Source organism: Balaenoptera physalus (assembly GCF_965194825.1).
Source record: "Balaenoptera physalus genome assembly, chromosome: 11".
Classification (NCBI taxonomy): domain Eukaryota; kingdom Metazoa; phylum Chordata; class Mammalia; order Artiodactyla; family Balaenopteridae; genus Balaenoptera; species Balaenoptera physalus.
In genome coordinates, this window is record NC_138896.1 from 32,869,442 (window position 1) to 32,884,634 (window position 15,193).

The 15,193-nt window shown below is 50.6% G+C and overlaps 1 protein-coding gene across 3 annotated transcripts; it reads right to left on the minus strand.

The window, feature by feature from the left end:
• Window positions 1-6,600: 6,600 nt before the first annotated feature.
• Window positions 6,601-14,983, minus strand: CNPY3 (canopy FGF signaling regulator 3). 3 transcript variants are annotated; one of them, XM_082414599.1, is made up of 6 exons: window positions 14,693-14,983; window positions 10,771-10,894; window positions 9,858-9,954; window positions 7,972-8,094; window positions 7,619-7,736; window positions 6,601-7,039 (listed from the first exon to the last, which is right to left on the minus strand). In XM_082414599.1, the coding sequence occupies exons 1-6, from the start codon at window positions 14,865-14,867 to the stop codon at window positions 6,855-6,857; spliced, it is 822 nt and encodes a 273-aa protein (XP_082270725.1). In that variant the 5' UTR covers window positions 14,868-14,983; the 3' UTR covers window positions 6,601-6,854. The 3 variants fall into 3 exon arrangements, with proteins under 3 accessions (XP_082270725.1, XP_082270724.1, XP_082270726.1); XM_082414598.1 differs by having other exon boundaries at window positions 6,601-7,293; window positions 14,693-14,976; XM_082414600.1 differs by lacking the exons at window positions 9,858-9,954; window positions 14,693-14,983 and having other exon boundaries at window positions 6,902-7,293; window positions 10,771-10,895.
• Between the last annotated feature and the right edge of the window lie 210 nt (window positions 14,984-15,193).

A 15,193-nucleotide genomic window follows, 5' to 3' on the forward strand; every position in this document is an offset into this window, starting at 1 on the left:
AAGAAGGACTGTCCAGGGACTTCCCTGGTGGCCCAGTGGTGAAGAATCCCCCTTACAATTCAGGGGACGCGGGTTCGATCCCTGGTCAGGGAAATAAGATCCCACATGCTGCGGGGCAACTAAGCCCACGACTACTGAGCTCGCGGGCCTCAACTAGAGACCGCTTGCCGCAAACTACAGAGCCCACACGTTCTGGAACCCGCGCGCCACAGTTAGAGAAGAGAAAAACCGCACGCCACAACCAGAGAGAAGCCCGCACGCCACAATGAAAGACCCTGCATACCTCAACAAAGATCCCGCGTGCTGCAACTAAGACCGGAAGCAGACAAAAAAATTTTAAAAATAAATAAATAATAAATAAATCTTAAAAAAAAAACCTGTCCAGCTGAAGGAGGGCCTGGTCAGCCAGGGAAGGAAGGAATGGGGAGTATCTGGGTAAATGCTGTGGCCATTCAAGTACAGGAGCAGTTCTGGCCCAAGGAATCATTCCACCCACCTGGGGGCAAGTGTTGCTCTGTCCTGTAGGTGAGGCATCAAGCTTTTTTTTGAGCTGCCTAAGGTGAAGTCTGGTTCCAATTCCTCTCCAACCAAGCGCCCTTCTAAAGATCAACTGCTTTCCATGGAGGTGCCCACAGAGTGCGAAGTCCAGGGTCAGGGCTGGGAGTGCTTGGTGCTCTTGCTGTCATATTGCTCACTGTCACTTCATAAATTGGTCGTTTGGTTTGGTTAGTGGACATCCATCCTTCCTCCCTGAAGCAGAAGGTCTCTTCCTGGGACAAGACCCTGGACTGAGGTGGATTCAGGAAAATGATGCCACCCAGGGAAGCCCAAGACAGCAAGAACAGCCTTCCCCACCTGTCTTTGTTCTTCTGGCTTCAGAAAAAGCGGAGGTATGGAATTTAGAACAAAGGAGCCTCCCCATCCCCTCCTCCTTTTACCATCTATAGAATCCGGGAGCTGGAGGAACCCCAAAGATATGTAATCATTCTTACCTTTCTATTTTTAGCACACAGACGACCTCAAATGGGCCTGCCCATGCCCAAGCAGTGGAGTCTGTGCTCACACTGACCCTACAGACAGGTCTTTGGCTACAGGCTTAGAAAGACACTGTACTGGGGAGTTTATAATATGATTTTTTAAAATAATATGAATGCTGATGGTAAACTTGGCTTTTTAAAAAAATATATAGGTTGTGAATAGCTTCTAAATGTACTTTTCATTTCAAAGACAAGATTTTTGTCCCGAAGTTAGTAATTATTTGATTTCTTTCTCATTCAGAGGCATTTAAAAAAAAAGTCGAGATCACAGTACACATGGAATTGCATGGACCTTTTTTTTTTTTTTTGCTTTTAACTATCAAAAGCATATTTTCTTCTCTTGACCATAAATTACTTGCCTTAAGCATTTTTTGGCTACACTGAGAGGATGTGCTGCAACTTGTTTACTCACTCCCCAAGCTCTGAACATTTAAAATGCTCTCAGAATTTTTCAAAAGAGTGAACATGTGGATGGTTATGATGAAATTATTTTCCAAATGAAATTTTTCTATTAATTGATGCTGTCACCCAAAACAAATGTTTGTTTCAACCTTCTCTACATGAAGATATTATTCATTGATACTTCATTGGGTAGAAAATTGTATTTAATTGTTTTAATCTTCTTTAATTACCACCAAAATGTACCAAATAATTGCAGTCCTTCATTGCTAAATTGTTTGTCCATGTCTTCTACCCACTGAAATATATCAAAACCACCTTTTGTTTCACTTGGTTACTCTATGTGAATTTTAGATAACCCAAACCCAAATTTAGATAACCCTGGGCCATGGAAGAGAAGGTCACAGAATATAAATCAATTTACAGTTTGACTTAGCTGAAAATAAGAACAGGTGATATTTTTAATATGCAATGCTTATTATTTGCAACTGGCTGAAAAGACTAAATTCTTCATCCCCAAATGTATAATATGTTTGCAAAGAGATTTTAGGTTGGGAACATGGCTGCAACTGGACAAACTCCACGGCTATACCTATTTGAGGACACATTAAAATCTTAGAATTGTGAATTATGTATATACAGTAACTACAAATGGAAGACATTCTGGCTGGTTTTGTTTTGATTCAGAACAGGTATTCTGAATACATTGCTCAGAGGAGGGATGCCAATTTCCAAACTCTAGTCCAAGCCGCTGGAAAAAACTCTTCTCTGCTGACTATCTGTCCAGATTGACCATTGGGATGCCACCCACCCACATGAACTCTGCTAGCAGATTTATTACAATGGATCCTTTTTTAGCCTTTTCAATATACGATATGACTCACTCTGCTTTAATAAAGCCCCATCAACTGAGTATAAAATTGGTCCCTATATTGGTGGGTTATAACACTAATTAATGGTGGCTACATTACTTTTTTTTTTTTTTTACATTTTTGGCCACGTGGCATGTGGGATCTTAGTTCCTGGACCAGGGATGGAACCCGCACCCCCTGTGGTGGAAGCACGGAGTCTTAACCACTGGACCACCAGGGAATTCCCACACCTGGCTTTTTGAGTGTCTTGTTTTGTTTTGTTTTTTGGACAGAGAACCTTTTCTATTTTAGAAAAGTAATGATGGTAGGAGATGTTGCCACCCCTGGAGCTGGTGATGGGGTTGGCCCACTTCTCCCATGTCAATGTGCAGCTACACCTCCTGTAGAGAATCGCACCCATTTTAGCGGAAGTTTAAGCTCTGTTGGCCTGTATAAACTTGATAGATGAAGAGTACACTTTTAAAGAAAGAATGAGTAAAATCGGATTCCTCTTAAAGAAATTGTAAAGAGAAGCCAGCTCTGGAGGGCAGCGTTAAAGGTCAAGCTGCCTTTAAGCTATACACAACTGTAAACTTTGAAAAGGGAGAAAAACTTGAAGGTTAATTCACTCCTTACTGCATGTCCAACCTTAAACTCTGAAGACATAAATAGACTAGTGGACAGAAGCTGGTCTGCTTTCTAGAAGAGAGAGCCATGTCTAAGGGGAGGATGGTGGACGAGCCAACCAGCTATGGCTGCAAGATTCTATGGCATGGAGGCTATGCCCCGCGACACTGAAGCCATTCCATCTGGGTTCAAAACCTGACTGGGCCACTTCCTAAATGTGTGACCTGGGCAAGTTATGTAACCTTTCTGTGCTCCGTTCATTCAACAGATATTTATTAAGCAGCTACTCTTGGAATTCCCTGGCGGTCCAGGGGTTAGGACTCTGAGCTTTCACTGCCGAGGGCCTGGGTTCAATCCCTGGTCTGGGAACTAAGATCCCACAAGCCCTGTGGTGCGGCTGGCGGGGGTGGGGGGAAAGCAGCTACTCTGTGCCAGGCACCGCTGTACTAAGCACTGGGAATATAGCAGTGAACAAAGTAGACAAAAATCCCTGTTCTTTTTGTAGGGTGTGTGTGGGACGTTTCTGGAGTGATGGTAATAATGTTTCACAACCTGCATGCTGGTGACTTTGGTGTTCAGTTTGTAAAAATTAATTGAGCTTACACTTATATGTGTACTTTTCTGTATGTGTATTTACTTTGATAACGTGTTTAAAAATCCATGGCCTCGTGTGGATCACAGCTGTATTAAATGAGTTAATTAAAGCATGTAGAGCTGTGCTTGCCACATAGTAATATGCACTCAAAAAACAGTGGCTACTATTATTATTCCAGTGAAATTTCTTAATAGTGCAAACCAGGCCATCAGGGGATGTTCACGAGGGATTCAGCTGGCTCTGCTGCTAGGATTAGTACACAGAGTCCTTCCACAAACCAGTTAGGCATGGACCGTGCATCTGTCACGAAAAAATGTGTTTTTCCTTCAAGATCAAAGATATGAAGAAGAATTTTGTTCATACTTGTGAACTAAAGTGATTTAGGGCTGCTGTGAACATGTGGACAAGTTGTGAACTGTACAAGGTGTCCTTATTTAAAGGGCTTCCATTCAAACTGCAAACCTCATGGGCTTATATATTTATTATCATTTTCTGGCAGGAATTCTGGCAGTCAAGTGTCTTATTCTAACAAAACTTTTATTAAAACAACTTTCTGACAGATGGGAGTCAAAAGTGTGAAAAGCACCACTTTCTAACTTGCGAAAAGATGTTGCATGAAAATACCACCCAGGAACTTGGAAATAAAGAGAGGAGCCTGCCTCCTAGGAGCTGTTCCTTAAAACGAATACACAGAGGTCCCGATGCAGCCACTTCTGAGACTACAGAACCCCAAACCCTGAGACTTGACTGTCATTGAACCAGAACTGGCCTTGTGGTTTGTCCATCAGCCTTTGTGGTTCTGGATGATGAAAGTCTCCAACAGAGAGACAGATCCTCTCTGGGGTTCTGATAATTCATGTTTCTGAGGACAAGACTTCCTTCCAATGTGGCTTCATTGAGGTCTTGGCCCCTCTTAGCACAACACCCAAATTTCTCCTGGTGGAGTGGGTTCCAGCTGGCCTCATCTTAGGACCTACACAGACTCCTAGATCCCCAACCCAGCAAGTCTGAGGGGGGCCCATCTGTATGTTTAACAAGCATCCAAGTGACTCTCATGTCCAGGTGAGGGTAGGAGACCCCGTTCTAATTGGGTTTCTAACAAGGGGACTGAAATCAGGTTCACTTGAGCTCAGCCAGACCCCTCACCTTATGGAGGCAAGGGGTGTGGGAAAGTGGGAGGCAGTAGTCCAGTTCAGAAAGGCTTGTGTGTGTGGTGGGGAGAGGAAAAGAAAAACCTGGGAAGCCAGATCCTGCCTTCTTTCTTTTCTAGGCTGGGCCAGGGAGAAAACTGCCTGCTGGGGTGAGTGCGTGGAGAGCTAGTGAGTGTGCAACACGCCTGGCCTTGTGGGGAATGGGGGGCAGGTGAGGGCACTCATCCTGCAGCAGCCACAGGTCAAAGAGCAAAGCAGTCACAGCGCTGCCCTCCCTCTGGTCTGGGCCTGGGATTGGGCCCCTGGGCCAACACCCCAGTAAGGGGATAGGTCTTTGTCTCATCCTATTCTAAGGACAATGAAGCTCTGGGGACAGACCTAAGCCAAGTACTGAAGTGCTGTGGGTTAGTGACAGGATGGGGGTGGTCAGAGACTGGCCACCAAATCCTAGACAGTCCAGGGGCCTGCAAATGGTTCCCCAGCCCTGGGTTCCAATCCCGGACCCCCGCAGTCACCTCCTATGCTCAGACCAGAGTCCAGGATGGGATCACAGTCTAGGCTGGAATCTCTGCCCATAGCCCCCTTCAACAGGCGCCAGTATCAGCGCTGGAGATGGGGAGGGGGACGCTAGACCAAAAAGCATCATCCTCCAAGGGCCTGTTCTAAGCCTCATGGGCCAGAGGAGAAGCAGCTTCCAATTTGCTCCACTCTCTATGGCCTTGGTGTTCCCAGGCCTGGGGAGGGGGGAGGGGCTGAGCCCGAGTTGGGGGGACCCCAGAGCCTTTTTGCCAGAAGCTGGGAAAATCCTTCTGGGGCACCTCAGCAGTGGCCCCTCCTACCTGCTGGGCCCAGCCTGGAGTGTGAGGGAGCCTGGGTGCGGGTGCTCAGGGGATCCGGTGTGGGCGCGGTGCTGGCAGGACCTTCCACCCTTCTCTCCTTTCTAGAAGCAGGGGCTGCGTCCTATTTTCCTTCTAAAAGAGACTTGTTGGTGGGCGTGGGTTACGGGCAAGAAACCAAACCAGTTCAATGCAAATCACATGGCCAGTGCCAGGTGTTGGGAGAGGGGCCCTGGGGCTGCGGGAATACAGTGGGCTGGGGTCTCAAAGCCAGAGTCCACGTGCAGCTGTGCCACTGCCAACAGGACTTCGGGCGCGTCCTGTGACTTGAGCCCCAGTTCCTTCTTCTATAAAATAGGGCTAACAGCAGCCACCCGAGTGCACTGTAGGGTTAAAGCACTGACTACTCGCAGCTGTCACCACTATTGCTCCTGAGCCGCCAGATCTCTGCCTTCAGGACAGACAGGGAGGTGCCGGAGCCGCCCACCCCTTCTCCCCAGAGGCCAGCCTTCCTGTTTCTCCCCTACTCCCAGAGAACATGGTGCAACCAGCTGTTTTGGGGGGACTGGGGTGTCCTCCCCTGCGGGCTCCGGGCACAACAGCTAGGAAGCATGGAGTGGTCAGGTGTGGTCATCAGGGAACAAGGTTCAAGACCAACAGGCAGGGCCAGGCGGAGGTGGAGACGAGGGGCGGGAGCTGGTGGGGTCACTGGCATACACTTTACACAACCAACAGGAAGGCCTTGGTGGCGGGGAGAGGAGAGGCGGGAGGGAGGGAAGGAATGAGGGCAGCCAGGTGCCAGGGCACAAGTGAGGCCCCTCCCGGGCTGGGGCGGGCTCGGGGAGACCAAGAGCAGCTGAGGGGCAGCACCGGAGCACTGTGCCTGGCCCCACCGCATACCCAAGGCCCACCCCTCGCCCCAGCCCCCCCGGGGCCCTCCCTGCACTTGCTTTCCCCACAGTCAGCAGGTTCGGCCTCAGTGATGGGAGGATGGGAACAGCCTCCCATCCTCAGCCCCCAAGGCTGGCAGGTGAAGGGCAGGGAAGAGCCACAGGGGGCTCCAGGCCCCTCTGAGGGGCTGAAAAGGACTCAGAAATCCAAACGAAAAAGGCCGAAAGGTTTTTACTCTGTGAGCCCTGGGGAGGGCCAGGCAGAGTACAAGGTGTCCACAGGAGGGGTGGGTACAGAGAGGAGGAGCTGCGGCCTCAGTCTTGCTTCCCGGTGTCAGTGCCGGAGGAGCGAGGGGGTGCGGGGCTCTGGAGCCCCAGTCCCGGGGCCCAGCTCGACACCTGCCTGCCCGAGTTCACACCGGAGTCCTTGGGCAGTCCTGAGAGCGCAGAGCCCGCCTGAAGTCTGGGTCAGGAGAGGAACGCTGGGCAGAGGGAAAAGGCCGGCCTGGGCTGCCCGCAGCTGATCTGAGTTCTTCCAGGGCTGGAGTCTGTCTGCGGCAGGAAGAGGCACAGCCCAAGCAGGCACAGCTGAAGCCCGGTGCCGCTCTGTCTGCCAGAGCTGGGGCCCAGATCCTTCAGCTCCCAGGTCAGGGCTGTGGGTCAGCAGGAGCGCTGGGTTAGGCTCAGAGCTCCTCGGGGGGGCCGCGGGTGAGGGGGGAAGCCTTCTGGATGCCCTCGTCCTCCTCGGGGCTGGGGTCTCCCTCGAGGCCACCCAGCTCCTTCCTCTGTTTGCTGCCACTGCTGCCGCCACCCGAGGCCTTGGCCCTGCCGCTCTTCTTCTTGGATTTCTTCCCCCCCAGGGCGGCTGTGTCCCCCTTCTTGCCAGACCACCGCTCTGCCAGGCAGCCTGGGACAAGGAGGAGAGACACGGTCAACAGACTGCTTTGCTGGGTGAGGAGCACTGGCTGCGGAGCCACGGAGGGCGGCGACTGGAACGGGTCCCAGCTCTGCCTCGCTGTGGCCCCAGGCCCGTCCTGGGGCATCAGAGGCATCTGAACGGTTACTCTGCACCGGGCGCGTCAGGCCTTGACCCCACCCTGTCCCATCCAGCACCCTGAGGACAGATGCTACGATGCCCCCATTTCTTATTTCTTTTCCGTCCTCCCCCTACCCACCTCCCCTGAGGGGGAGGCAAACAACACAATCTAGGGCTGACGTGCCCTCAGACTCACTGGTATCCTTGCCCTTCAGCACGTGATTGGCGCAGAGGAACTGAGTCAGGTCCTCTTCCTGGTGGTTCCTGTACCAGTCCTCGATCACCTCCTCAAACTCCTCCACCAGCACGTCGCACTGTTAACCACAACGCCTCGCGTTGGCAAAGCCCAGCGCTGACTTCTCCCAGAGGAGCCCCGCCGAGCCCCGCCGCCCACCAGGCTGGTGGCTGATTCCCGAGGAGGCTGAAGCCAGAGGGGTGAAACGACTTGACCACGGTCCCCCCGGCTCCTCGTGGCCTTCCTCGGCCGAGGCCCCGCCCCCACCCAGCTCTGTGGGGCACAGCCGCCTCTGAGGGCCGAGGGGCCCGTACCTGCTTCTTGAGGTCAGCCACCTCTGCAGAGGTCTCGTTCCACAGCTCGTAGGGGATGTCCATCACCACCTTGACCCCTTTGTGCACCAGGTTGTGTAGCGTCTCAAAGGTCTCCGACATGCCCTGGAAGAGGCGACCGGACATGAGAGGCAGAGATCCTTCCTCTCCCTGCCCGCTCCTCTCCCGGTGGAGCTGGAGGCCTAAGGACCCAGCTGGAAGTCAAGACCCCCTATAGCTTCTCATACTTGTCCTCATCTTCCCCTCCCCTCTTTGAGGCCTGCATCCCACAACCCCTCCACACACACACCCTGTCCTGCCTCCCCACACTCCTTTCCGAAAGGTCTGCTGGGGCTTCCCTGGTGGCGCAGTGGTTGGGAATCTGCCTGCCAATGCAGGGGACATGGGTTTGAGCCCTGGTCTGGGAAGATCCCACATGCCGCGGAGCAACTAAGCCCACGTGCCACAACTACTGAGCCTGCGCTCTAGAGCCTGTGCTCTGCAACAAGAGAAGCCACCGCAATGAGAAGCCGCAACGAAGAGTAGCCCCCGCTCACTGCAACTAAAGAAAGCCCGTGCGCATCAACGAAGACCCAACACAGACAAAAATAAATAAATTTATAAAAAAACCCAAAAAACAAAAAAGTCTGCTGTTGCCCTCAGGCCCTTTGGACAAATACTCCTTTTCCAGGAAGTAAGTTGGTCTTGGCTCTTTCCCCTCACTGTGGCCTCCCCCATATCCAGGCCCACTCCCTGCTTCGGGTTCTTCCTATGGCTTGAGTCTTTCCTTGAGGGGAAGAGGCACAGGCGAAGCAGGGAGGACTCTTGGTTGCGTAAAAAATATTCTTCTCCATGGAGACAACACACTGTCTATTTCTCCTCTATCTTTCCAGAGATCATGCACGCGACTAGAAGCAAATATACACACAAATATATCCTCTCTTCCACCCCCACTTTTTACACAAGCAGCAGTATGTATCATACACACCATTCGGCACCTTGCCTTTTTTACTTAATAATATACTTTGGAGATGATTTTAGTTCAGTTCATAAAAAGCTATCTCATTCTTCGTTTTACACTTTGCAAAATGGTCTACTGAATGGCCACACTGATTTATTTAACCACTCCCCTACTGGTGAATGGTTAGGTTGGTTCTAATTTTTTTGCTATGGAAAATAATGTTAAACATTTTTACATTAAACATGGATTTATTACCAAGCACAACATTAACACAAATTACAAAGATAAAACCTAAGACTTCTGTGGTTTGATACTATTCCTCTAGGTTTCCCAGGGGTTTCTGATGGATCTCCTTTGCTATAAAGGTAGTTAGGTGGAGAAATGTGGGAGACAACTCTCCTACCAAACATGGAAGATGCAGAGACAAAGAAACATGGGCCTTGTTGCAAGAAAGCTCATTCTCCAGGGAGAGAAGCATTCGTGTATGCCGCAAGTACAATAAATGTCACAAAGGCACCATGATGGAGGTCCAGGTAGGGGCTCTGTGGGCCCAGAGGAAGGACGTGGCAGTCACCGCCCCCCAAGAGTCTTCTGACATCTCCTCTAAACCCTCACAATTCGGCACAGCCTGAGTTCTCCCTGCGCAAGTGCTTAGGCCTCCGAGGGGGCTGCCACCCGGGAGCATTTCTGTCTGGGGCTGAGGCAGGACCCCAGTGGGCAGGCCCAGACCATCAGGGATGTGCCCACTGCCACTGAAAAGTCAGGCCGCTCAGGAGGGGAGGGGTGCCAACAGCAACGGATGAAGAACGGGGAGAGACCGAGGAGGGATGCTCCCAGGGCACGATCTTCCAGTGGCACCCAGACCAGCAGACACACTTAAACATGCAGCCCGGCCCCGGTGGGGATGAAGGGCCAGCACAAACCCAACCTTGGCAAATCGGTTGCTGCCGGTCCTCTCCTTGTGTAGGCTGTAGTCCAGGAGCCGCTTGCAAATGGTCTCAGTGACTTCGATTAACCGTAAGTCCCTGCCGAGACAGCAGCACGAGAGGGCCTGAGTTCCCCTCCTCACCCCCGTGGATTAGTGGTCCGTCCCTCCAGCCCTGCTACCCCAACACCTGCACATCTCACCAACGGAAAGGCAGAGCTGGAAGGAAGATAGGTCATCTGGGGGGCTCTGAAATGCTGGAACACAGACCAGAGAGACACAATTTTAACAGCTCTACGGGAAGGAAGTTTTGTTTTGTTTTGTTTTTTTAATAAAGCTAAATGATTCAGTAGATTTTTAAAAAATAAAAGCAAAATGTATTAAAGTTTGATGTTAAGATATCACTTCATTTTGAAAGGATGATCATAGTTGATGGAAGTGTTTTTTGGTTTGCTTTTAATATTTATACCTGGCAAAATTAAAAGTTGGTAATCTTGTTGTTTTTCTTAGGCCACGCTGCGAGGCTTGCGGGATCTTAGTTCCCTGACCAGGGACTGAACCTGGGCCATGGCAGTGAAAGCGCCCAGTCCTAACCACTGGACTGCCAGGGAATTCCCCAGTAACCCTATATTTTAAGAAATTAATCCATAAAATCCAAGAGCCTGGGAATCACTGATAAGGTCCAACAGTCTTGCTTTTACAGATGAGGAATGTGAAGCCCAGAGGCATTCAGGGATTTATGAAGGCCACACAATTAGTTGGGGATAGAACCAGTGGGCAAACTTAGGTCTCAGTTAGAGCTGCCTCCCTTTGGTGGGTCTGCCTAGCCAGAAGGGAGAAGGGAACTTCAAGCTGCTGATGCCTCGAGGAACAAAGCAGACCAGGCCAGTGCCCCACTCCCTACCACTTCACTTACGACTTGGTGTATTTGACTCCTGAGGTCTTCCGGTCCAGGATGCCATAGCCCATGTCAATCACCTCCTTGGTCTTGCCAGTTTCCTCAAAGGCTGACTTCAGCTCCACTGCGACGTATTTACACACTGGGGGAAGGAGACACAGCACAAACTACTGAGTGCATCTGAGCCTTTGACAGGAGCTGGCTCCCAGCAAAACAGACCCAAGTGGACGCCTCTCCCGGACTGGGTTGAGACAGTGCTTGGGGCAGAGAAAGGAGTTAGCACCAGACCACCAAATGGAGCTCAGTAGGTGAAAGTGGGCTCCAAGATCCACTGCCTCCTGTCCATTCTTGGCCCTTATTCCTACTGGCTTCACTTCTCCCAGCTCCCTCCTGCTCCCCACCCCCACAATCATTTATTTTACTTTAAAAATTTTCAAACATATAGAAAAGAGTACAATGAATAACTATATACGTTCCATTCACGGTCAACAGTTGTTAGTAAAAACAAACAAAAAAACAGTCGTTAGTGATTTATCACACTCGCTCCCCAATATATAATATAAAGCAATGTGATAATAATAGATATCAACAATATACACATTGTTTTTGCTAAACCATTTTGAAAGTAAGTAGACTTACTTCACTCCTAAACAAGTCATCATGCATCTCTTGAGAACAAGGACCTTCTCCTACCTAACCATAAAAATCACCATACTCGGAAGATTAACAACAATTCCAATATCATCTAATACTCAGTCCATATTCAAATTTCCCCAGTTGTTCCCCAAATGTCTTTTTAAAATTTTTTATTTATTAAAAATTTTTTCAATTTTATTTATTTATTTTTGGCTGTGTTGGGTCTTCTTTGCTGCGCGTGGGCTTTCTCTAGCTGCGGTGAGCAGGGGCTACTCTTCGTTGCGGTGCGCGGGCTTCTCATTGCGGCGGCTTCTCTTGTTGCAGAGCACGGGCTCTAGGCTCACGGGCTTCAGTAGTTGTGGCATGCGGGCTCAGTAGTTGTGGCTCGCAGGCTCTAGAGCACAGGCTCAGTAGTTGCAGTGCACAGGTTTAGTTGCTCCACGGCATGCGGGACCTTCCTGGACCAGGGCTCAAACCCGTGTCCCCTGCATTGGCAGGCGGATTCTTAACCACTGCGCCACCAGGGAAGCCCCCCAAAATGTCTTTCATGGCTGTTTTATTTCTTGATTTCATATGTTGTTCCAACACCAGCTCTCTATTCCTACCAAGTTAATTTGCTCCATTCCCCCCACAGGCCTGTTTCTACTGTTTTTGTTCATTTATTTTCTCATTTCCTCTTACGCTTCCTTGAACAGTTATTAAGCAACTCCTGTGTGTCAGGCACTGCCTGGGGATACACAGACGGAAACAAGGTCCCTCCCTTCCAGATACTCAGTCTAATGGAGCAGAGAGAAGTGTAAACAAATAATTACCATTGCGTAAGGAGTGCTACCACTGAAAGTGAGCAGTGCCTGGGGCTTCAGGAAAGTGCATGATGCCCCCCTTCAGGGGTTGTCTGTCCATTCTCTTAACCTCACCTTAAAAACCTCCTCCCCCAGGAAGCCCTTCTGGATGAATCCCACCTGCTCTTGATTTCATTCTGAGAGTCTGCAGGATCCATGCTCTCACTAAGGGCTTCCGTCATCTCATGTGTCTCTCTGATTCGACTACAAGGGCGTTCAAAAGGAGGATCATGTACTGGATTTTTTTCTTTATTCCTCTAGTCTTGGACTTTGTATGTGTTGGATACTTGATAAATATTGCTCAGAGAGACTGTGCTGGTGCTCGAGCAGCTTCTGATGTCTCCGAGTGGAACATGGTCTGCAGGTTAAATGCCATCAGCGTTGTTATAACACCAACAGCAGAGTTGGGTAGAAAACCAACATACTACTGAAACAAATAAATCCCCTGCAGGCTTGTTTGGTGAAATTTTATAACATATGCATTAATAGATGGCTTGGAGAACTTGGAACACATGAAAATTCCAAAATGTAAGCCAGTGACCTCAGAGTCTGCAATGAATTGAGGGTGTCTCTCCTCCCTGGCTCTCCATCCAGGACCATCTGGGCTCCCTCCCCTCTTCTGTCCTGTACTCTGTGCAAGTTCATCATTTTTCTGGCTCCTGTGCCCCCCTCTTCCACACCCTCAACATGCAGTATGCCAGGCCCCGGAGGTTGGAACCCATCAACTCATCTCTCTTGTACCCATCAACCACAACCTTGCTTCCCAACTCTTCCAAACCTTGCCTCTTCAAGACCCCCTCTGGGGGTCCCACCCAGAGCCAGACTTGGAGGAGACTCATGGCACAGACCCCAGATCCTCATGGACATCCACCCACTTTTTTCTGGGCAGGTTCTCCTTCCTCTGTGCCAAGGCCTCTTCCACTCAGGCTACTGAGCCAGGAGGCAGGATTTGTTGGCCAGATAGTCAGCATTTAATACCAAAGATGTCACAGTGATAAGTAAAAGTAAATATACATGATTAAGAGGAGCCTAAGGGTTGGAGTTTACCAAGCCATCCTATGACTGAAAATCCCTTTAAAATTATTTTTATTAATTACCTACAAAATCAGGTTGGACTAGAATGATCTAAAGATCTTTGCCAGCTCTGTGCTATTATGAGTCTAAGGAAAAGAAATGTGAGCTTCTTAGGCTATGAGAATAATAAGAGAAACAGTAAGGGCTCTTTGGTATTAGAATAAGATAGGAAATGAGAAGGGGAACTGAAACCCCCAAAAGATGTTGGCTATGACTAAAAGAAGAGTGAAAGGAAGGCATCATAACCCTCTGACTGTCTATTCAAGGCAGTGAGGGAGAAAGTAGAGACTAGAATCCATATTGGGAGGCCGACCAGTGGGGTCAGCTCATCTCTGAAGCATCTCACCTTTAATCTCTCAAACAAAAAGATGATGCCTTCCAAACTACCCCCACTTCCCAGTGCTTGGGGAACCTCTGGCCGACTGTACGCTTTGTATTAGGATGCAACAGATTTATAGTCAACTTTCGTGGGGGGCTGGGGTTAGGGAGGGGAGAAGGAAGGAGTGGGTGTAAAGGCCTGAGGAGGAAACTGAGAAATGGAGGGGAGGAAAAAAAAGGTAGGCCCTTCCCAGTCCTGAATCGCTGGTTTGTGTGCTGGCGCTCTTTTCTCTCTTTCCCACTCCCTCTCCTTCTCTCTCTCTCAAGTGCCACACCTCCACCTTGGGAGGCCTTTGGGATTCACTCTTTTCTCATATTCCTAAAATCTTCCTCCCTCACGAAGTTCCCCCAGGCTCTCTTCTCCTAAAGTGACCCCTTCGGCCTCAGACCCTCCTCCCCGCTCCACACACACCCACAGCGCACCCTCCCCCCTTCACTCATACTTATTCCAAATACAACTACTGGGTGCCTACTAGGCACTGTGTGAATAGCTATCTGAGTCAAGGTCGCTGCCCTCAAGGAGCTCACAGCTAGTGGGGGAAACTGCCAATGACACAAAGTAGGTTGCGGTGAGGGCACAAGGGGAGCGTCTCAAGCTCTTCTTCCCCCAAGACCAGTCATATGGGTCTTTTCAGTTCCTCAAACTTGTCCTTTGCTTGTAGACCTCTGCATCTGTGGCTTCACTTCTCTTCACCTGGCTAACTCCTAATCATTCAGGGCTTCCTGGACGAAGCCCTTCCCCCCATCTCTGGGCTAGATTTAGATGCTCCTCAACCAGCCCCCAAAGTTCTGTGCCCCCCCTATCACGGCATCTACTACCCCGATTATAAGTGCTTGTTTTCACCGATTTCTGAGCTCCAAGTGCACCGAGACCTGAACTCTCGCCCGCCTCTGTGTCCCCAAAGTCCAGCACAGGGCCAGGCACATAGCAGGTTCAGGGAGTGGAGACCCGCTGGAGAGCCCAGGACCTTCGATCCCCCGACGCTTCTCCGCAAGCCCCGCCCCCTCACCTTCGCATTTGCTGGGCAGTCGAACCCAGTCGGTCTCCTCTGCTCGGGCCTGCCTCGGGCCCAGCTCCGGTGCCGCCAGGAGAAGCAGCAGCAGCAATAGCAAGGGGAGAAGCAGAAGACAGCGGGGCCTGGGCCCGGGCCGGGGCCGGGACGCGGGCTCAGGTAACAGCTCCATGGCCCAGCCGGACCCGACCCGAGCAGACCCGGCTGCGCTTCCTCCGGCTGCGCGAGCTAGGCAGCTTCCCGGAGCCGCTTCCGGGACTGCACACGTGCCTCGGCGTAACCAGGGCAACGGGGAGCCCCCCCCCCCCCCCCCCTGCTCCCGCTTCAGGCCGCCTCGTCCGGCCCCCAGAGCCGACGGAGGCCCGCGGACTAGGCAGCCAATGGGCTTTTCGGGGTTTGCTTCTAGCTAAAGGGAGGACGATCTTTTTTCGACCTCGGCCAATGAGAGAGCGGATGGTGCCCTCAGTGACCTATGGCAACATCTTTTCCCATCCCATA